This window comes from Pichia membranifaciens (assembly GCF_001661235.1).
Source record: "Pichia membranifaciens NRRL Y-2026 unplaced genomic scaffold PICMEscaffold_3, whole genome shotgun sequence".
In the NCBI taxonomy this organism is placed as follows: Eukaryota; Fungi; Ascomycota; class Pichiomycetes; order Pichiales; family Pichiaceae; genus Pichia; species Pichia membranifaciens.
The window spans coordinates 1482454-1502682 of record NW_017566984.1 but is presented as its reverse complement, the minus strand read 5'-3'; the positions used below and the strand labels follow the sequence as shown (position 1 = coordinate 1502682).

General features: G+C 44.5%; 10 protein-coding genes across 10 annotated transcripts; 6 read left to right on the top strand and 4 right to left on the bottom strand.

The window, feature by feature from the left end:
- Positions 1-266: 266 nt before the first annotated feature.
- On the bottom strand, positions 267-1318 carry PICMEDRAFT_16724 (hypothetical protein). Its single transcript, XM_019161320.1, has one exon. It carries the CDS (start codon positions 1273-1275, stop codon positions 538-540), a length of 738 nt encoding a protein of 245 aa, XP_019018030.1. The 5' UTR covers positions 1276-1318; the 3' UTR covers positions 267-537.
- Positions 1319-1582: 264 nt separating this feature from the next.
- PICMEDRAFT_16723 (hypothetical protein) lies at positions 1583-2200 on the top strand. The gene is made up of 2 exons (XM_019161319.1): positions 1583-1674; positions 1801-2200. The coding sequence occupies exons 1-2, from the start codon at positions 1650-1652 to the stop codon at positions 2025-2027; spliced, it is 252 nt and encodes an 83-aa protein (XP_019018029.1). The 5' UTR covers positions 1583-1649; the 3' UTR covers positions 2028-2200.
- Positions 2201-2336: 136 nt separating this feature from the next.
- On the bottom strand, positions 2337-4662 carry PICMEDRAFT_16721 (hypothetical protein). The gene is made up of 2 exons (XM_019161318.1): positions 4396-4662; positions 2337-4293 (listed from the first exon to the last, which is right to left on the bottom strand). The coding sequence occupies exons 1-2, from the start codon at positions 4402-4404 to the stop codon at positions 2497-2499; spliced, it is 1806 nt and encodes a 601-aa protein (XP_019018028.1). The 5' UTR covers positions 4405-4662; the 3' UTR covers positions 2337-2496.
- Positions 4206-4662, bottom strand: PICMEDRAFT_52883 (hypothetical protein; the record flags this gene model as incomplete). Its single annotated transcript, XM_019163168.1, has 2 exons — positions 4206-4293; positions 4396-4662. A coding segment is annotated over one exon (195 nt), but the record flags the coding sequence as incomplete, so codon positions are not given.
- Positions 4663-5086: 424 nt separating this feature from the next.
- Positions 5087-7572, bottom strand: PICMEDRAFT_16720 (hypothetical protein). The gene has a single exon (XM_019161317.1). The coding sequence runs from the start codon at positions 7540-7542 to the stop codon at positions 5239-5241; it is 2304 nt and encodes a 767-aa protein (XP_019018026.1). The 5' UTR covers positions 7543-7572; the 3' UTR covers positions 5087-5238.
- Positions 7573-7841: 269 nt separating this feature from the next.
- On the top strand, positions 7842-13292 carry PICMEDRAFT_72941 (hypothetical protein; the record flags this gene model as incomplete). Its single annotated transcript, XM_019164339.1, has 1 exon — positions 7842-13292. The coding sequence occupies one exon, from the start codon at positions 7842-7844 to the stop codon at positions 13290-13292; it is 5451 nt and encodes a 1816-aa protein (XP_019018025.1).
- A 208-nt stretch (positions 13293-13500) lies between these two features.
- Positions 13501-13881, top strand: PICMEDRAFT_72940 (hypothetical protein; the record flags this gene model as incomplete). The annotated part of the gene is made up of 1 exon (XM_019164338.1): positions 13501-13881. One exon carries the CDS (start codon positions 13501-13503, stop codon positions 13879-13881), a length of 381 nt encoding a protein of 126 aa, XP_019018024.1.
- Positions 13882-14559: 678 nt separating this feature from the next.
- PICMEDRAFT_33784 (hypothetical protein) lies at positions 14560-14886 on the top strand (the record flags this gene model as incomplete). Its single annotated transcript, XM_019162845.1, has 1 exon — positions 14560-14886. One exon carries the CDS (start codon positions 14560-14562, stop codon positions 14884-14886), a length of 327 nt encoding a protein of 108 aa, XP_019018023.1.
- A 156-nt stretch (positions 14887-15042) lies between these two features.
- Positions 15043-15900, top strand: PICMEDRAFT_33339 (hypothetical protein; the record flags this gene model as incomplete). Its single annotated transcript, XM_019162812.1, has 1 exon — positions 15043-15900. One exon carries the CDS (start codon positions 15043-15045, stop codon positions 15898-15900), a length of 858 nt encoding a protein of 285 aa, XP_019018022.1.
- A 479-nt stretch (positions 15901-16379) lies between these two features.
- On the top strand, positions 16380-20204 carry PICMEDRAFT_139072 (hypothetical protein). Its single transcript, XM_019160124.1, has one exon. It carries the CDS (start codon positions 16796-16798, stop codon positions 20048-20050), a length of 3255 nt encoding a protein of 1084 aa, XP_019018021.1. The 5' UTR covers positions 16380-16795; the 3' UTR covers positions 20051-20204.
- The last annotated feature ends 25 nt before the right edge of the window (positions 20205-20229 follow it).

The window sequence follows — 20229 nt, the reverse complement described above, 5'->3', positions numbered from 1 at the left end:
AGACGGCACTACCAATGCCAATTACTTGTCGTTCACCCCAGTCAAGGAGGTGAAGGCTGGCACGGTCGCCATGGAAAACACCGATGCCGACAGAAATCTGTACCCTTGAAATTGAACGAATCCTCCTTTCAATTTTTCCTACTTCCACTTTCTACACAAATTGTGAGATTCATACCTTAACATCCCACAAATAGATGAAAGCGGAATAACTCTGAAAACTCAAAAAAAACACCGAAACTTTCTCTTTTTGTTTGTTCATAATTTTAATGTTTTCCTCTTTTCTTACCTTTTTCTTAATGATTTGTTTTCTTATTTGTTAATCTTCCATATCGTCACAATTTAAAATTCAATCAATACCACTCTCAGTTCACTCGTTCCTAATTTATGTACTACTTTAAATCTCTTTTTTCCTTCCCAAGCTCCACACCATACTATCCCATTCTTCAATCTTCATTTAATAATTTAAGTACCTGTTCTTTTTCTTGTCTTTCACTATATAATAAAAAAACGATAATATCCAATCCTAACTATCCACAACTAGTGCGTCAACGTTACAGGCTTGCCTGCTTCCCACTCCTTCAATGCATTTTTGATGTTGTAGCAGTACTTGAGTCGGATGGTGGCTAACGCAGCTTTGTCCCACTCCTTTGCTTCAAACAACTCGGTCAACGTCTCGCATAGCTCCTTAATCTTACTCTGGTTCTCCTTCTTCATATCTTCGAGCTCTCGCTCGTTCATGATGCTCTCCAACCGCTCGTGGATTTCCATCATCTCAAATAACATCGCTTTGTCTTGAAACTGTAAACTTTTGCCCACCTCGTCGTTCGACAAATCAATGCCTGCCTGCATTAACAAGATATACTGCGCTCTCTTCAAAGGATCAGACAAAGTCTCATATGCCTTGTTAATCAGTGATGACGCCACCCCGTCACTACCTTCACTAGCTCCTCCTGCTTTGTTCAGGATGTTGTTCAAGTCCGGATGACTAACGCTCTGCAATTTCCGGTATTCTTTCCGGAGCTTCTTCACATCAACCAAAAACCCGTATCCAGGAACCTCTTTCCCGGTGGGAAACGTCTGTGGAAACATCTTAAAATAGTTCACGCCACTCGTTCCCGTACTGGTATCGGCATCTGTTCCCTTGCCGGCTTCTGTTGTACTTCCTCCGGATGCAAACCTCGTTTGAACCCACTTCAATCCTCCAGTCCTCAGTCCGATCCCATTGACAACAGCTGTCCGGCCACTCAATGTTGTTTTCAAGGTACGTCTAAACATAACTTCACCTTATAATTACCTCTTACTCAAACTCCGGTATCTTTGTACTTATTGGAAGCCTTCTTTTCTTTTCTTTCTTTCCTTGCTTTTGTAGTTCTTCGATTCAAATTCATCAATCTTTCAAACCCATATCCGGCGTGCGACAATTATGCTGTCGCGGAAGTATTTGAAACACTCCCGTGCACCACAATATGCCTGTACGTTTTTGGCCAAACACTTTCTTTAATGAGGGGACTGCTCTCGCTTCCTTTTTGATTTTTGCATAAGATGTAAGTACATGAATGATGATAGGACAAACAGGAAGAATACCGGAGCTGACTTCTGTACCTGCCAACTCTCTAACAGACCACATATATACCTACTCATACACAACAATGGCTGGCCACTTTGGAAGACACTGTACGTATCATAAACATTTTTTCATCGAGCCCAACAAGCGTTTTGAAAGTGATCATATTTACTAACATCCATATTACATTGGCTGTTCCTAATACACCAATCGTTTTCTGCCCCGTTCTCATATAGTATTACACCCTGACAAGGAAGTCGAGAAGTTCAGTGAATTCAGAGAGAACCTTATCAAGCACTACAAGTGGAACTTGAGGTCAGCAGGTTTCGCTGTTTTGTTCCTTGCTGCTATCCCAGTTGGTTTGACTTACGTCGGCTACAAATATCAATCTCTCCACTTGGTGGCTGCTAAGAGAGAAGAACCAATTTTCGAAAAACACAACAACTGGGTTCCAAGATCATAGGCTGTACCGTGTCATAAGATGATTGTAGCTTTTCTGAATATACCATCTCTTCAAACTGTTACCATCATCTATTATATTTATTTCCTCCCATTTCTACACTATATAGCAATCTTCTACTGATTCAACAATATTTATTATTCTGCACTGTTTCCCCGCTATTGTAAAGACGCTGGTTATACTTCGATGAAAGTGAATCATGTATAATTAGAAGATTAAATTAAGTAAATAAAAAAAAACAAGAGGAATACAGATAATAATAGTTACAAAGCATAAAAATGAGATACATGCACCCATCGACAACTTCCATATGGTACGTTCGGATGTATGCATGTATAATTGTGAGAGAGTTTAGTAAAGCAGATTAATGATGATATTGTATTTAGAATTTTACTTGAATAGTTGCACATGCGTTTTTACTTACATATGCGTTCCATTCTTTTCCTTTCCTTTCTATCTCTCTATTTTTCCCTTACAGTTCATCATCCATTATATTCTTGCCCTCTCTCGTTACCTTTTTTGCCCATTGTCTAGCCAGAATCGAAACTTTCATGAATTTTCTTGATGCGTATTTTTTGAAAAACTCCTCATGAACAATAGGACTAACAAGATAATCCATAATCATAAGACAAACCTCTTGCAAATCGTTGCTCTTGTAGCCTCCTGAATAGTGGATCAGGTTACCATTCCAATCGTTTTTACTGATCATTTTCCTAGAGATGAACATTGCAGCAGCTGCACACAAAGATGGCAGATATCCAATAAACTTATGATCTATCACAGTCACCTCCAAGAGGTATTTACCAATAGTACGTGTATTAACGTCATAGTCGTCAGCTTTGGATATCCGCCTCAAGAAATTCATTGGATTTGGATAACTCATGTTGAAGTTCAGGATTTCAAGTATAAATCTCTCGGCACCCAATATCTCATCTTCCGAAAATGCACCGTCTGTTACGTATGCATAATTTTTGATGGACGGGGAATAAACTTCCTCGTATTTCGCAGCAATGAATAAAGCACCTGTTGCAAGCAATTGAAGACGATCCACTTGAACAAGTTCTTTGGATAAAAATCGGTCCATTATGTTTATCGATAGATAGAGTGTTTCAGGCAGAAGCTTGAATTTCAAATGCACCTCAACCATCCAATCAACCAAGATTGAGCGCATTTTAGGTCTCAAGTTACGCTGCATTTGTAGATAGTTAGGGTCAGGGAGAGTCTTCAACTCTAGTTCGTGGAGATAATCAAAAATGTCATTAACATATTCGCTCACCATTAATGGATCATCAAAGTCTCCTGAATCTAAGTCTTCCCATGAGTAATCATAATCAACGCGTACTCTTTTCAGTTCCTGAGTGCCATCTGGTTCTATCAAATCGGCACTGTCGACTGGCGCTTGTCTCTTTAAAGACATTCTTCTATTTTCATCCTGTATTTGCTCTTCTGTCCTTTCAGCTATCGACTCTAGGTTTTGGCCGTCTTCATTATTTCCCTCAATATCCACTCCTTCATCAAAATTGGTTGAGTTGAAGTTCGACTTCAAGCTCAAGTCATTGTTGTTATCACTATTTTTATCACCTTTGTCAGTGGTACCGGTATTACGTACTTCCAATATGTCCGGAAGTATATTATTATTATGACGAAGGTTGATTTTGTTATTAACGTTGGTATCATTAGCGCTCTGCTGATCTGGTTTTATCTTGATCTGCTTGGTTGGTTGCAAACTAGTGTTATTTTCAAAATTCACAGTATTGGTGAAGAATGGAGAACACATAGTCATCCCACTGATGGCGGTTAAGTGGTCTGCTTGTTGTTGCTTCTGCTGTTGTTGTTGTTGTTGCTGCTGTTGCTGTTGCTGTTGCTGTTGCTGTTGCTGTTGCTGTTGCTGTTGCTGTGATTGTGTTTGGTTTAGGTTTTGGTTTTGACCTTGCGTTTGAGTTTGCGATTGTTTAGGAGCCTCTGGCTTTGGCACTGTGTTACCCTGTGTCTGCTGTTGATTGCCGTGGAAGTTTGGAATGCCATGGTTGTGGACCGTATTTGTGAACACCGACTTGCTCTGCGAATTCAGCTTCGTGGTGTGCAAATTAGTTAACACCTGTCTGTCTCGCTGCGAAATGTTGTTTCTTGGGGGCTTGTTCTCGTTATTGCTATAGTCGCTGACGCCCATTCCTTTCTGACCATTGCTATTGACAAGGTTTGCATCGGACTTGGCTCTCAAGAGCTGATGCTGCTGATTTTCATCGTCGACTTGAATTTGCGATTGTTCCTGCAACAGAGAAAAATGATCAATCAAAAAAAACGTGATAGTGTTAGTAGCTGTGATAATCGCATTTTGTGTGCAGAAGAATGCCAGAAATCAAGTACATACCCTAGACATGACGGTAATCTAAGCTGAACTATATGTGGACGTGTGTGTGATGATGTGTCGGACGCAACTTGACTAACGAACCGTAGCAAAATGTTTATGCTGTGCGAAGTGAGCTTTGTGTATCGTGAATACAGAGTGATACTGCAATGCGGGACTCCTGGGAACAAGACGAGAACGAAGACAGCCACTTTCTGCTGCTGCTGCTAATGCGAGTGCTGGTGCTAGTGCTAGTGCTTCGAGTGCTGCTGTTGCTGTTGTTGTTTCTTCTGCTGCCGTTACTGGAAGAACCGCTATGAAACACCAAGTGGGAGTTTCTCTGGCTCTAAACTAGCATCAACAGCACCAGCACCAGCAAGCAAGCCAGCCAGCCACAAGCCAGACAGGCAACCGCAATGGGAGAATCTAGCGAAACTTGGGTGCAGCGCAAGTTGGCGCTCCTTCCGCTTTGGGAATATTGTATACAAGGTGAAGCTCAGTAGGCGGACACGCTTCGCCAAAAGAGCAAGAAGGGCTTTCTGGAGCAACAAGAGCTTTTTCCGCAGCAAGATGATGAGGGCGGGGGAAGTCGCCCACTGCTGCCAGTGCTTAGTGAAAAGTAGCTTTCAGCTCTTGGAATACATGTGGTGAGAGGGATAGTGTTTCCTTCCAGTGGAGCGATGAGCACGGAAAGCTGTAGACTGAGAAGAGTGGCTCGGCGTGTTGTGCGTGCTTACGTAAAACGCGTAGTAGATGTGCTGATAGATCAGATAGGTGGGTAACTAGCGGTTATCAGATACTAAACTACATTTATAACGGTTACGACGTGGCAAGCACAATTCTATAAAATACCCTTATTTTGCTCTGCTACCTCCATCCCATGGCCCGCTCGTAGGCATCGGTCTCTGCAGCCCCTAGTCGATCCTTGCTGTCCCACGTTATGTTCATGCCAGGTCCGAACTTCTTCCCGAAAAGCTTGTCGCAGTCCACTGCACTGATTGGACCAAAGATCGGGCCAGGGTTGGTCTTTAGCTGCAGTTTCAGCTGTCGCAGAATGCTCTTCTCTGAGGTCCAGTCGTCGCCAGCGTCTGCGGCGCTGCGGCGTGCATTGAGATGCCCGTCGTCATGTTCGTCGTCAGCAGCTTCGTTCTCCGACGGTATACATGGGATCACGTCGGGAAGGATGTTCTCGTTCATATTCTCGTTTGCACTAGTAGCCCCCCTCCTGGTATCTCTTGTGTGCTGGGGGGTCTTGGTGCTCTTGGGTTCCACTTGGGAATTTAGCCTCGAATTACCCTTCGACATGCTCTTCAACCGCCGACGCTCTGAAATAGAGCTTACCGTCGGGATCTTGCTTTCACTCACCACCCGCTTTTTCGATAGTCCCAAGGTTTCCTGGTAAAACCTGCCAGAGGCTACGTCGGCATCGCTTTCAAGCTTTTTGCCGCCATAAAGTTGCTCGTAATTGGCAGACGACTTTAAGCTCTTCTTTGTTAGTGGAACCTGCCTTTTCACCGGAGAGGGAATTCTGGCTCGATTACCAGCTCCTTTTGGGGCTTCCAAAACCTTCAACGCAGAAGGTATCATGCTAGCTTCGCTAGCCTTATTCTCGCTTTTGTGACGCAGACCATCATCCTCGGCCTGAGAAGCGGGTGTAGTCTGGGAGTCAACCTTTGGCGAGGACTTAACGTTAGTTCTCTGTGCCTTTTTTGGCGACAACGAACTTTCTCTTATCCGTTGTTTACTCGCCTCTGTGGGCTGCATCAAGCGGGAAAATAAGTCATGCTTGCCGCTTTCAGTCGATTGTGCTCTTATCGATGACTTTTCAGGAGATTTTACAGTCTGCAAGCTTTTGGTGAAGTTACGGTCAAGCTTGATAGTAGGTTCGTCCACAGATGTGTTCCCAACAGAAAACATTTCATTGGGCAAGGGGTTAAGCTGGAAAGTGTGACTTTCTCTCGTGCGTTTACTACCATCTTCATCGAAAATGGTTGTCATCTGGGTATTCGAAGAACGGTGAGAGTTACTTTTTCTTGCAGAGAATAACTGCCTCTGTTGCTCTAGTGTTTTCCGCATCGACTTCTTTCTAGAAGACTCCAAAGTTAATGGTTCGATCATTGGCATTTCCGAAAATTTGATAGGCGACTTGTATCCCTGTAAGGTTGGCTTTTTCTTCAGGTGAGACAGTTCTATCTTTTCCAGTTTGTCAAGTTCTATGCTCAAATCTTCGTCTTCTGCGTCGCTGAGTAAATCATCGTTTACTCCGTCTATAAGTCTAGATAACTCCTTGATCTCATCCTCCGGGGACTTCACCTTAGGGTTGTGCAAAGGCTCAGCACTAGAGCTTTTCTTGGAGCTGCTTTTGGTATAGGCTGCGTTTGACGTGCCAATGTCTGTACGGATATCATTGTAAGGCTCATCTTCGTTTTTGAAAGCATCCTCTTTTTCTTGTTCTTCTCTCTTTTCTGGCAAAAACTCTTGCATAGCTGTAGTTTTCTGTTTGGCCGCAAAGGACTTTCGTATATCTCGGCTAATTAACTCAAATGAATCTTCCAGATTCAACATCGGCTCATCAATTTCCTCTGCTTCTTCAGTTTTAACCACTACGTTAGGCCTCAAACTGTCCTCTTCTCTTTCTGTCCTCCGCAAACTAGTTTCATAATCTTTTGAACCGAGGACCAAGGCAGTGGTGTCCTTAATTAATTCGATTTCACGTCGCCTGACTTGCTGTATAGGAGACGACTTTTGTTCTCTGATTCTGCGAGGCGATTTAAGCAACAAGATAGAGTTGTCCGCAGTACGTAACAAAATATCATCACTTTCTTTGCCTCGTTCCCTGCCACCTTGCTCTTTAGCGTTATTTTTTAAGTGATGATCCTCATCATCAGAATTCTTGTTTTTCAAATCACTTTTGACCTCCTCATCCACCTCTTCATCAGAAAGCGAAATCCCCGTTACGTTTGAGGTGACATCATAGACAGCTTCATTGATCCACTCAATGTTCTCAATCATGTTCATTGCGAGCTGTTCTAAGGAAGATTCTGCAATCTTGTCCTCTATATACACTTCCGACGTTATCCATTTGGAAAAGCCGGGTATATCTTTTGGCCTTGTCGTGTCATCAGGCCGACGCCCTTTATGTCGAGTAGCTGCTGCCTTCAGTCCCAACATGCTGGCTTTTTCCTTCTTAAACACCTTTTCATCATCATAGTCAAATCAAGGACACTCTGTCTATATGCTCATCCTGATGGTTCCCTTCAAACATCAACAGACCGAAATCTCTACGCGTTACACAACTGTGCACCGCCATGAAAACGAAAACATGTTTTTGGTTGAAGAGATAAAAAAAAATATTCAAATTATCAAATTTTTTTCCACTTCTTCGGACATACCCTTTGTGAGATTGACCAGAGCTAGAGTACGACCAGGATCCTTCTTTAGCACCAAGAACACGAAGTCGGTGCAAAAATATGTCTACCGATGACCAACGTTCTAAATATGTTAGTAACGTTAGCACAGAGTCTGCTGTTCAACTTTCAGATTTTGTTGAATCGATAGATGTTGATAAAGGACAATATCATTCATCTCAGGATGTCATAAACCAAATTGAGTACTTCCTGGACAAGCCATTTAATATCACCTCTCTTGTGCAGATACAATCTTATTGTGCTACTACAAATGATCATAGTGCATTAACATCATTGAACGAAAATCTGAAAACATTAATACAATTCGCCAATGTAACTCCTCAATTGAGCACTTCCGTTAGGCCATTGATTGTGGAACTGATCTCTTCTCACAATATGAAAGTCTTTTACAGATGTTTTAATAACGAGCAACCTTCAATTACAATCCCAGCTGTGAACTTGTTGACTGCGATAGTGTCTTTCGACAATGGAAGCTTTGTCGATCAGGTATTAGAAAATTTTGATCTATCATTAAGATCTCTGGCGGATTTGCTCTACCCTACGAAACTATCAGTAAGATTGAGCTCACAGGGAAAGTCTCACACTACAGTGAGACATTACATGTCGCTATTTTGGATCGCACTTTGCACAAATGCCTCTCCACTCACTCGTATCGATCTACTCACCAACAACAAAAAAATTAATCACAATTGGATTAAGTTTATAACAGAATTTGATAACGCAGATTTGATTAGAAAGGTTTTTGTATTCATTGACAAGAAAATACTTTGCGAGCCGGCATTAAGGAAGATGACAAAATGTAAAGTTTTGGGTGATTATACTCTTTCTAAATTAGTTGAACTTTACAAGAATGAAGATGTCAAAGAGGATGTCCATAAACTACTGACTAAAATTACTACCGATGAAGAGAACGGTTTACTTTTCCACGATTATAGAACATGGTTCAAAAATGTCCCTCTTGATTGTCTTCCTTCAAACACCGCTTTCAACAACGCAGGTGTTAGTATTTCCATTGGTGAGAGCACTTTCAAAATCAACAATAAGATAATTTACAATGTTCTCACTACTCTCCATCCTTGGGCGGATTCCATGCAGCTTAAGTTGGCGGTAAATATTTTGTCAAATGTTCCCGAACTTGTAGCTCCTTACACGACCCATCTATTCCATACCAATGGCGCACATGATCCGAAACTTACATCTTTTTACATCGGTCAAACATTACTTCTTACCAAGATTGTACAATTATCCATACCTGAAGATTTTACAATGTTACTAAAAAATTTGGTGAATAACATGGCCGATGGTTCATATTCGTCCGTGAAATCTGAATCTTTCCTCTCAAATAAAATATTGATGGAAGTAATTTGTCCCGCTTCTCTTAATCGTTCCTCTTTGACGAAAGGTCTCAATGCTACCAATGAAATAACAAAACACTTGACAGCTCAGCTTGTGATTTCAATCATACAGAAGTTCTCTAAGGTTGACAAGCTACTACGTTTCAACGAAAACTCACTTTTCACTAGTTTCGGAAATGATCTACAAGACACACTCGCAAGTTTAAAATTACCAGACCCAAGCGTGCTTGTAGGTGTCACCAATGAATGTTTGAAGGCAAACAAAATAAACAAGCTATTGTTATTGAATTACATGAAAGCGGCTGACTGCTTTTCTAAGAATTTGAACATTGATGTTCACCTTCAGCTTGGGTCCTTTAATGGCCTTATCGGTCTCAATGATGACACTACACAAAATCCTCTTTTAGTCCAAGAAAAGTTGTCTGACGTCGACGTTTTACTTTTCAATTCTTATCTTGCTATTACCACTCAGTCTTCTCAGTCAAGTCAACAAAACAAATGGTGGAATATATCACCTGGTTCGAAAAATAGTTTATTTACCACTATTGCCAAACTTCCTTATGACCTCCAATACAGAGAGGAAGATGACAAAGTAGCACAAGCAGACAACGCTTTAATTGGGAAGTCAGTAGAGGTTTTATCTAACTTCTTGGATGATTCTCTCGCTTTTGAAGATTACAGATCACCAGCTTCCGATGTTCTCAGCTCACAAGCTTGGGCAATAGTTTTATCCCTTTTGAACTGCTTCAACTCATTGACTGAGTCTAAGGCAGAGATTATTGATTCTATTTGTAAGACATTAGATGAATCAATATCTCGTTCTATAAAGACACCATACAAGTATTTTGATGCTGTTACCGATTATGCAAAAAAAAGCGGTTTGAAAAATACTAAGCTTTCTAGTTTTTTTGTTGCTCTCTGTGAACAGTCAAAGTTTGCTAAGCCTGAGCATATTCAATATGTAAACGAGTGGATAAAGCTGCTCAGTGTCTACATGTTTATTTTGGGTGAATCACTGCCATTGATGAATTCTGTTACCAAGGAATATTGCGAGTTTGTGGTGAAGTTTGACATTCATACATATGAATCTTACTTGAAATCAAAAAACAATTTGAGGGCTGTTGGGTTTTCAAACTTCTCTAATATTTGCTTTACTCCGTGGGATAAATTAAGATCGAAGGCAAATACATTAATTCCTAAAACTGACATCGAAATTGTTGCTATACTAAAGAGAGTCGAGACGTTGATTGCTTCTAATTTGGAACTCAAAAGCGTGGAAGAGACAATTCTTGACTTAATTTCACTTTATGGAAATTATATGGTGCAAAAGTATACCAATTATATTGACAATGGTACCAGTTTTAGCAATGTGAATTTACTGGAAAGGAAATTTTGGAAAATGCTTCTTCTTTCTACTGCAGATTATAACAGTCAAGTTGCTGAGTCTAAATTTTCGAAAAAATGTTTTATCATGGATTTATGCTGCGAAATTTTCAAAACTTTATGGAGCAATAATTCGTTAGATTATGAATTCAAAAAGTCGTTGCAGAAACCTATATTTGAATTGGCCAATGATGAGAACTTGCCAAGTTTTGCTGTTGAGCATGTAGCTCAATATTTGTGGGTTTTGTCTGATAAACAGATATTGAAACTCATTGTTGAAAGCTCATCTAATGATCTCGGTAAATTATTGGTTGATGTTGCTATCAAAAGGAACCTAAAGTTCGAAAGTGAAAAGGTTTTAAATTATTGTAAGAAGAAACACAATTCAGGCGACATCTCTCCAGAATTCTCCAGAAAATTTTCCAAAATGTTGAGTGGTTCGGACTTTAGTACGGACCAAATTACCGAGTTAGTTGAATTGGCCAAGTCTACGCAAAATCAAAGGTTTATTTTTGAGATTCTTCAAGCTGCATCTGGCTCCGACGTTGAAATAAAAAAGTTTATTGGTGAGCAGTTGGAAAGTGAGTTTACTAGCATTTCGAATTCTATTGAAGGTTTCAGATTTTTACAATTTATTTCTGTTGACTATTCTGCTTTCAAATCAAGGTTATATGATATTTCCGAAAATCACCTGAACTCTATTCTCAACAACAGAATTGAAGTGGACAAGGATTTGAAAGTTTACTTATATTCCTTGACTTTACAGTGGAATGAAAATTCAGAGGATCATTTGAATATCGAGAAACAAATTAGTGAATTAATATTGTTGGATTCCGTTAGAAACGTTGCAGATTTGATCTTTTCCCCCGAAATGACATCACTCATCTTCTTGTTGTTTGGGAAAAAAGAAGCAGATATTCTCAAAGTTTGGCTAACTCGTGCCACCCTATATGTTACAAAAGTTTTGGCTGAAACGGCCGAGGGAGATCTAGATGAAGAGTTTGAAGACTTTTTGAAGTGCTTGCAAAAGTCATTGAATCTTCCTGTCTGGAAGTTTGTTTCCAAGAGTATGCTTAACTCCCAGCTTGAAGTGATCTTGAATAATTCTTGGATCAACAATCTCAACGTCTTGAAATATGCTACGTGGATTGTTATCTCTGGCTCTAAAAATGTTATTGAGTGTACCAAATTGGTTAATATTCTACTTAATAACCCAAATAATAGCTTGGGACTTGGTGGCGAGTCCGTCAAGGAAGTGAATTTAGAAGAAACAAAATTTTACACTTCACTTATTCTTTCATTTTTGTTCAAAATGAATATTAATCAGTTATCGAGATTCGATTTGTTGTTCAAAATTGCAAAGTTATACAGAGGCACTACTCAGCCGTGTGACTTAGTATTAAAAGACTTGCTTGTGTCTATTGAGGAAGTTAGTGGAGAAAGCTGGATACAACTTGTCTCTAACTGGGATCTAGTTGACGAATGGTTACCGGCAGACTCCAACGGTGATAATGCGGCTGCAGATGCTATAATCACAAAAGCGCCAGAAATGATTATCGAGACTCCAGGGTTACAGGATTGTTTGACTGTTACTCTTCATAAGTCTATTGTCGAAGCCACCGTTAAAAACTTTGACCCTTCGACAAGAAGTATTCGTTTACCTAAGTTGGAGAACACGATTCATACACATGCACAAGATTTTAATAAGCTTGAAGAGTTCTACCTTTGTAAGAAGGTCGACACTGAGGAGATAGAACATCGGGTGATGTATGATTGCGAGTTTATTTTACTTTTGATTGTCAACAACGAGGACTTGTTCAAATTTTCAGGGGATCATGTGACAGTAAACATCCGTCCTTTGATTAGCACTTGGTTATTGCAGTTGACGATTTGTGGCTTGGCCCACGAGGTCAAAGATGTGCAAGAGATTTCCAAGCGTATAATAAGCTCTGTCATTTTGACCGTTGAAGACGATATCAGGACCATTGAGTCCAAGAGAGAGAAGAAAACAGACAAAAGTGAGATTCCCCCTGAAAATGCTGGTGCAGCTATTTCCACATTCAAGGAAAGATCTGCATTCAAAGTTTACCTTTGCAACTTACTCTACACTTTTGAAGAAAAAAAGCTGGCTATCCAGGCAGGGGAAGAGAGGGAGCCAATGCCAAAGCTTTTCATTGTTTTCCTATCTTACCTGGTCCCCATCTTGGCCAATCCGGCCCATTTCTTGTATGAGAAAGCATACCGATACATTTTGGGTGGATCCAAATACAGAGATTACGAGATTCCAATGTACAAGTCGATCATGGTAAACTTTACTAAAGATGAGCACACTCAAAGCCACAATGATGATGCAGACTATTACAAACAGCTACAGTGGACTCTCCGTACTCTAAGCAAATCAATCACAAGTCCTGAAGATCTGAAGATCATCCGAAGAAACGATGTGATTGAGCAATTGTCAAATCTCATGAATTCTCCTTATGTTAATAATAGGATTCAAGAGAGCGTTCTAGAAGTTTTCGAGAGAATCATTAGACTGCAGAACGGAGCCGACTTACTAATCCGTTCTTTCGGATTACTGAGTTTTGTGGAGAGTAGAAAAGTAGCTACGGGAAGAAGCAAGAAACTTTGGGACAAGTTTGCCAAAACCGCAATGAAGGCGATGGTTGGAAGCGACTGTAACGGCAAAGATAAGAGAGCAAGGGAGTGGTGTGCCGACGATTTTGGCAATGTCGTCAAACGCGTATGTAAGTAAGCCACCGCTGGACTAGCCACATTCTGTATATATATTTGTAAAGAGAATGCATTTTTATAGACAAACATGATCGCGCCGTGTTCCAGTGTGAACCATCCGGAAGGGTTCCAACTAAAGAGGGGTACGAGTTCTTCGGCATGTACTCCTAGTACCTCGGCTCAGGCCAAAACCACGTTCTCTGACCACAAGTAACCAGCTTGCACCAACAATGGCAGGAAAGTTTGAACCAAAGACGCCTGTGCAATTGGACCCGCCAAAGAATGACGGGTTGACGATGGCCGATGTGTCAAAATGCGATGGCGTACGAAATAAGTGCATGTACGTGGGGATCAAGGGGACGGTGTTTGATGTGACTCGCAACGTCAATGCGTACGGTGTTGGCAAGGGGTACCATGTGTTTGTTGGGAAGGATGCGTCGAGAGCGTTGGGCAAGAGCTCGTTGAAGCCAGAGGACACCGATCCCTCGCTCAGCTGGGATTGGAGCGTTCTCAACGACAAGGAGAGGAAGGTGCTGGACGACTGGTACACCTTCTTTGAGAAGCGGTACAATGTGGTAGGCCACATTGTCGACTTGCCGAGAAAGTCTTAGCGGTTTATTTGGCCCCATACTCATATATTCATTTTCTCTTTTCATGTTCCGTTTTGTGTAACAGCTGGAATGAAGGCGTGTCATGATCACCCCACGATGAGGACGCTACTGTGAGGTGAATGCTCATAGCGACGCAAGAGAGTGGGAGATAAGTTAAAGCATGTACGTAAGCGGGTGTCGTTTGACGTCAATCAGCAAGTACATCGGGCTCGGACACTCTGTAGGCAGTTCGGCCTGCAGCAGAAGGTAGCAAGAGGCGCAGTCTCAAGCAGAACCCCAGTCGGCCCGCCAACACGGTCTAGTCGTCTGGATAGTGCAAAATAATCTACGGTAAGCACTGTTCAACAAACGGAAGATGGCACCAACCGGCGTAAGGGATGTGTTCGTAGAATTTGGGACATCCTTCGCCAGACCCAGCAGCCGGCATGCATCTTTTCCAACTACCACTCGCTATGCCTTCGGCCCCAGTACAGGTTCTTACAGACTTTGGAAGGCCCAGCAGCTGCGTCCAAACGGTTCTCCGTTTGGAGAGCTGGGGTGCGGTTTCGCCGAGGCCAGAAGCGGAAAACGGCGTTCACCGTGTCTTTCTCTCCATGTGTGCTCTTCTCCGCTGGACACAGGCAGAAGGCAACCCTAGGAGAGAGCCTGATACATACACACACATACACACACGTTCAAATGTCTAGTTTCTTTGTGGATCTCTGGGAGTCGGTGTTCACCCCCGGCACGAACCCTGCGCTCATCCGTGCCACTCACAGCTCCTTCGTGATGCTCGTGACCTCGCTCGTGTGGATGGTCTACACCAGCCGCTCGATCCACTTCTTCAATCTCTTGGTGATCGCCCTCTGTTTGTGGGCTTCGGTGACGTGGTTCCTCTCCGAGTTGGCGAAGGAAAAGCTCAAGAGCAACGAGCAGCTACTGAAGGAGGCCGGCGGCGACGCCGCCGCCGGCGGGGCCGATCAGAAGGAGAAAGCGGCGGGTGAGGAAAAGAAAAAAGAGAAATGACGGCCTTGCTTCCTTGCTTGTTTTGATCCGGCGGACACGTCGGTGTTCCTGGGATGCTCCGTCAGTGTATAGTGTTAGCGTAGCCTTGTTGGCAAGAGTATAGAGACTAATCGATAGACGTTTAGGAATAGCAGAACGCAGCAGAGCATAGCACACATGACATTGAAAACTGTATACATTGTGCGCCACGGATACCGGTCGAACTGGCTGCCGCTAGAGCAACAGGTGGCTCCGCCAACCGGGGTCGACAGTGATCCGCCCCTTGCTCCGCATGGGGTCGACCAGGCGAAGGAGCTGGCGGTGTTCCTCTCGAGAGACTTGGCTGCCCGCCAGCTTCCGGTGCCGCAGATGATCTTCTCGTCGCCGTTCTACAGATGCGTCGAGACGATCCACCCAACTGCCCAGGCGCTTGGACTCGAAATCCACCCGGAGAGGGGCTTGGGCGAATGGTTCAAGCCGAACCGGCAGGTTGTGCCTGTGCCGGTGGACCATGCGATGCTACACACGTTTTTCGAAACAGTGCCCTCGGACATGGACTGGCTCTGGGACACGGTGGTGCCGAGCGTGAAGGGGGAGACGGAGGAGAGCATCTTCCAGCGGTGCCAGACGTTCTGGGCCCGGTTCATTCCAAAGTTTGAGCAGAAGCACCCCGACGTGGAGTGCATTGTGCTAGTCACACACGCTGCGACAAAGATAGCGCTCGGGATGGCGTTGGCCGGGTACGGGAGCACGCGTGAGTTCCTCACCGAAAAGGACGGCGGCGACGGCAAGACGACCCGGATCGGCGGCAGCACCTGCTCGGTGGATGCCTACAGACGCAACGTGGCGCACAACACGTGGAACATGTTCATGAACGCGGAGACGTCGTTCTTGAGTCTCGGCCCTGAGATGGACTGGCATTTTGCGACAAGCCAGTTCGAGGCCGGCAGCAAGGAAGACGTCGAGTACCGGGCGAGACTCCAGCAGGAGCAGAGCCAGGCGAATAGCCGACACGCGAGGCAGTGCAAATTCTGACCCAGACGTCGACATGGACGAACCGGTGAAGCGGGAGGATGACAACGATGACGACAATGACGCCGACGACGACGAGTACGAGGACGTGTACGTGAACATCGTGTTGCCGCCAAACTCGGCGGCGTTTGACTCGGCGACCACCGCCATCGGCACCCAGCCCGGCGACACGCAGCGGGGCACTGCCGCAGCGGCGTCGAACGAGTTGCAGGAGTCCATCGACTACAAGAACAAGGCCGGAGTGGCCACCTCCGTAAACAAGCTGCGGGTCTCGGGTCTCTCCCGGGAGAAGCCGCTCTTCCAGAGCAAGAGCTCCGTGCTGAGGGGGGAGTGGACGAGGCTTGTCGGCACCGAGCTGGTGTTCGACGAGAACGGCGAGTACCTGGCCACCGTGGACGGCCACATCGCTCTCCAGCATGGCCGTCTTGTGCCCCAGCAGGTTGACACCCGAACACTTCTCCAGCGGGCTCGGGACCTCGCCCTCTCGCGTGAGGCCGAGCCCGAGCAGCCCGAGAAGCAAGAGTAGCCACAGGATACCGCACGCTCCCTCTTTTCTATCTACGGTCTTTCTGTCTTCCTTCTTTCTCTTTAAACCTTCCGCCTGTCTTTCTATCTTTTAACCTTCCCTGTGTTCTCCGAGTGCTAAAAAAATGCTGCGACAAGCAGAAAATTCTAACTTTGCCGCCGTTTTCGCTCTCGTCTAGTTGTTTTTTTTCGCTGTCTGAGGGTGTCGGGCTGTTTACTTTCTGGCTCTGGACCTGACGTTTCACGTCTGCTGTCTGGGAGGGCTCTGACATGTCCTTGGACTGCTTGTATCTTGTGTAAAACGGTCCGTCTGTATAGGTTCGGTGGCTCTTGCTAGAACAAGTCTCCCACTTCATACGCACGAGCAGCAACTATGGACGCCGGCATGAGTGCTTCCGCAAGAGGCCGGAACGGCGCTTCGGCAGGAAAGAGTCTGAACCACACCAGAGGACTCGACCAGTCGGCCTTTATCGACGTGTCACTGGAAACGCCGATCAACCAACCACAGCAACAGCAGCAGCAGCAGCAGCAGTTTAGGGGGTATCCAGCTCCGATAATGCAGAATGGTCTACCGCAGACCCAGAATTTTAGAGGATATCCTCCGGGCTTCAATGGCCCTAGCAACGGCGGCAGCCCGATGTACATGAACCCACAGATGAGCACGAGCATGAACGGGTTTGTCGGGAATGGCCCGCAGATGATGTACATGCATCCGAACAGCTCCAGCATGGTGTCGGTGCCGCAGGGCATGGGCATGGGCATGCCGATGGGCGGCTACAACGGCAACAACGTCGGCAGCTACCAGCAGGCGGCTCGGAATAAGCAGCGCAGAAACTCGAATGCGTCGATGAGCACGATGTCTGTCAACCGGTTCATGAAGAAGCAGTGGAGCAGGGTCGGAGGTGGCGGCGGCGATGACGGCGACGGAGACGACGGAGACGGAGACGACGCTAAAATAGAGATCGACACCTCCGAGAACGAGATCTCCTTTGAAGACCTCCAGCACATCAGGGGCGACAGACCCGGCTTCGGGTTGACCGACTCCACCCCATACATTCCGACGCTGAAAGTGTCGACGCAGGGTGGCTCGAAGGTCACAGGTGAACAGCACAGAAAGATCCAGATGGCGCATAAGAAGGCATTCGCCATGAACCTAGCCAGGCAGAACAAGCAGCAGCAGCAGCAGCAGCAGCCGAGGTCAATGAGTCTTCAGACTTACGGAAATGCAGGGTATGCGCCCAACTACGGAGGAGGATATCCTGGCCCGATGGCACCGATGGGGACTGTGGGTCCGATGGGCCCCATGAATCCTATGATGATGCTTCCCCCACCTTCACAGCAACAGCGCCCCTCACTGCCTCCAAATCAACAGAACGGCACAATGATGCTGCCGGTGCAGACCGGAATGATGACGCCGTCGATGACTGGCGGCAGCACCTACGCTAACAACGCCAATACTGGTCACCATCCAGTCCAGTTGAACCAACCTCCATTTAATCCGAGGTCGATGTCCTTGCAGTCTGACTCTGGTATGAGACAGCGCCCTTTCCAAGTGGCTAACAATGGGGCAAACGCCTGGGGTCCGATGATGAGGTCCCAGACTCCAAATAGAGCGTACCCCAACGGAACTGCAGCAAATTCTCCCACCTTAAACCCGGCAGCGGTTGGAAGAACACCTCCTTCGTTTTCGCCAAGGTTGAATCCTACTGGCAAACCCAATGGCGGGAATAATGGCGAGATATTGCAGAACGTGCAGGAGGAAACTGGGGTAGAGTCACAACCGGAACAAGCTCCTGCTGCTGCCACCAGTACCACGGCTATCCCAAAGAGCAAAAAGAACAAAGTTCTCAGCAAGATTGAGTTTTCACCTGTGTCAGAGGGTGACAAGGACGATATGGAGAACGGTGTCTCAGAGCAGGTCAAGCAGATAAAAAGTGGCATCAATGACAACGAAAACAGTCCCATCAAAGAAACAGTCTTGCCTACCTTACCAACTGTGCCTCCTGCATCTAGCAACGGCTCCAGAGTAACTACGCCTACAAGAGAGACTGGTACCCCTCTGAGAAGAAGGGAAAAAGGTCATCAAGTGACAAGAAGTGGGGTAGGTTCGGTGGTCTCCTTTGACTCTCTTACTCAGAAGGATCAAAAGGCAATGCAGGACAAACTCTATCATCTGAGAAATAATTCAAGCCAAAAGACCATATTTTATTCTGCTGCGGAATTCCAGCCCATTGCTTCTTCAGACTCCCTTGCACGTCAAAGGGAGGACGATTCAGTAAACATGAAGAAACAACTTTCCGTTCAGAATGAAGAGCCAGAATTGTCGACATCTACTGCTCTCGATGATGTCCATGAGGGCGTTGAAGAACCAAATGCTACAGCTACTGACTCTATCGCCACCACCGGCGCTGTGGCTCCTCCCAATGTTAACATTGATGAAATCAACGACTCTTTGGATGAGATGGTTCTGAAGACCTCGCCAGTCGTTAATCATAATGCATTTGGTGGCAACTATGGCTCGTACGGTGATAACCTCAGGAACTCAACTACGAGTTATAAGTCTGTAGAGGCCACCCAACCATTGCATCTCAATCTGAAGGAAAACAACAAAAACGCTAACCTTAACCCCAATACCCGTGATACATACAGCTCTTTATCACCTGCTAAAACCGATTATAGCGGGAACTTGGTAGATATGAGCTTAAGTTTGAACTCACAATCAAAAGAATCGTCTCCGCTCAAATCAACTAGTATCAGAAAGGATATCTTGACCAAAAAGGCAGAATTTCCAAATAAAAGAGAATTCACTCCTCCACCAAGCGCCCTTGGCTTGACAACAGACTCTATCACTGCCGCAACCTCCATCAAATCTACTCCTTCAAAAATAAGATCTTCCGATTCTGAACCAAGAACCCCAATCTCCATCGCAAGTCCTAGCCATACCTCCTTTTTCACGCCTGAACAATATGGGTTGTTAAATGACAACACTCAACTCTTACAGGAATTAGAGTTGGTAACGACTGAACTTGCTTCATCAGTCTCCAGAGAAATCGCACTAGAAGGTGATTTAAGAAAACGTTCAAAGAGCATGTCTAGAGAAAATTCTTCAGTTGGAAAAAAGCAAGATTCAGACTGCAATGAACCTGATCTTACCGTGACCGATACTGGTGATAATGAGACTAGTAAGGGATCGGCTAAAAACGACTCTGAAATAGAAATAGATGCACAATCCAAGACTCCTAGTCAGTATGCGGCAACTATAACTTCATTGACTAAGCAATTGAACGAAGAAAGAAAGAAAAGATATTTAATTGAGGGCATATTACTGAAATTTCAAGAATCTCCCGGTGGTGCAGAATTTCAAGATGATTTGCTGGACGAAAAGAAAAAAGTCAGCCAGCTTACCGACCAGTTGAACAATATCAAGGAGAGTGTGAATTTGCACAAGACTGAGAAAGATTTATTGGAGGTTGAAAACACCGCACTTAAGTTGGAAATTGAGGAGCTGCAACGCAAGTACGGAAACATGGAAAGAGAAGTGGTCCCACGTTTGAAAAACCAAGTTGAAATGCTCGAAGAGATGATTAACTCTTCGAAGCATGTTGGAGGATCGTTCTCCTCACCATAAAATTTACAGCATTATAAGTTTAGACTTCTTTTGTTTTTTTTACTACCACTTTCTGGCGTAACTATTTTAATGACCTAATTCTTCCTATTTATATATGACTTTACTTTATAGACAAAGGTGTAAACCCACTTAATCCTATATTCATACTCTCGTTGATAGAAGAGCTCAACATACGATCT

What these genes read in the sequence shown, in the direction of transcription:
- PICMEDRAFT_16724 (XM_019161320.1), bottom strand. Translation starts at nt 1,275, where the DNA reads ATGTTTAGACGTACCTTGAAAACAACATTGAGTGGCCGGACAGCTGTT.
- PICMEDRAFT_16723 (XM_019161319.1), top strand. Translation starts at nt 1,650, where the DNA reads ATGGCTGGCCACTTTGGAAGACACT. An exon ending in TGGCCACTTTGGAAGACACT is followed by an intron (nt 1,675 to 1,800) that starts GTACGTATCATA and finishes GTTCTCATATAG; the next exon opens with TATTACACCCTGACAAGGAA.
- PICMEDRAFT_16720 (XM_019161317.1), bottom strand. Translation starts at nt 7,542, where the DNA reads ATGTTGGGACTGAAGGCAGCAGCTACTCGACATAAAGGGCGTCGGCCT.
- PICMEDRAFT_139072 (XM_019160124.1), top strand. Translation starts at nt 16,796, where the DNA reads ATGGACGCCGGCATGAGTGCTTCCGCAAGAGGCCGGAACGGCGCTTCG.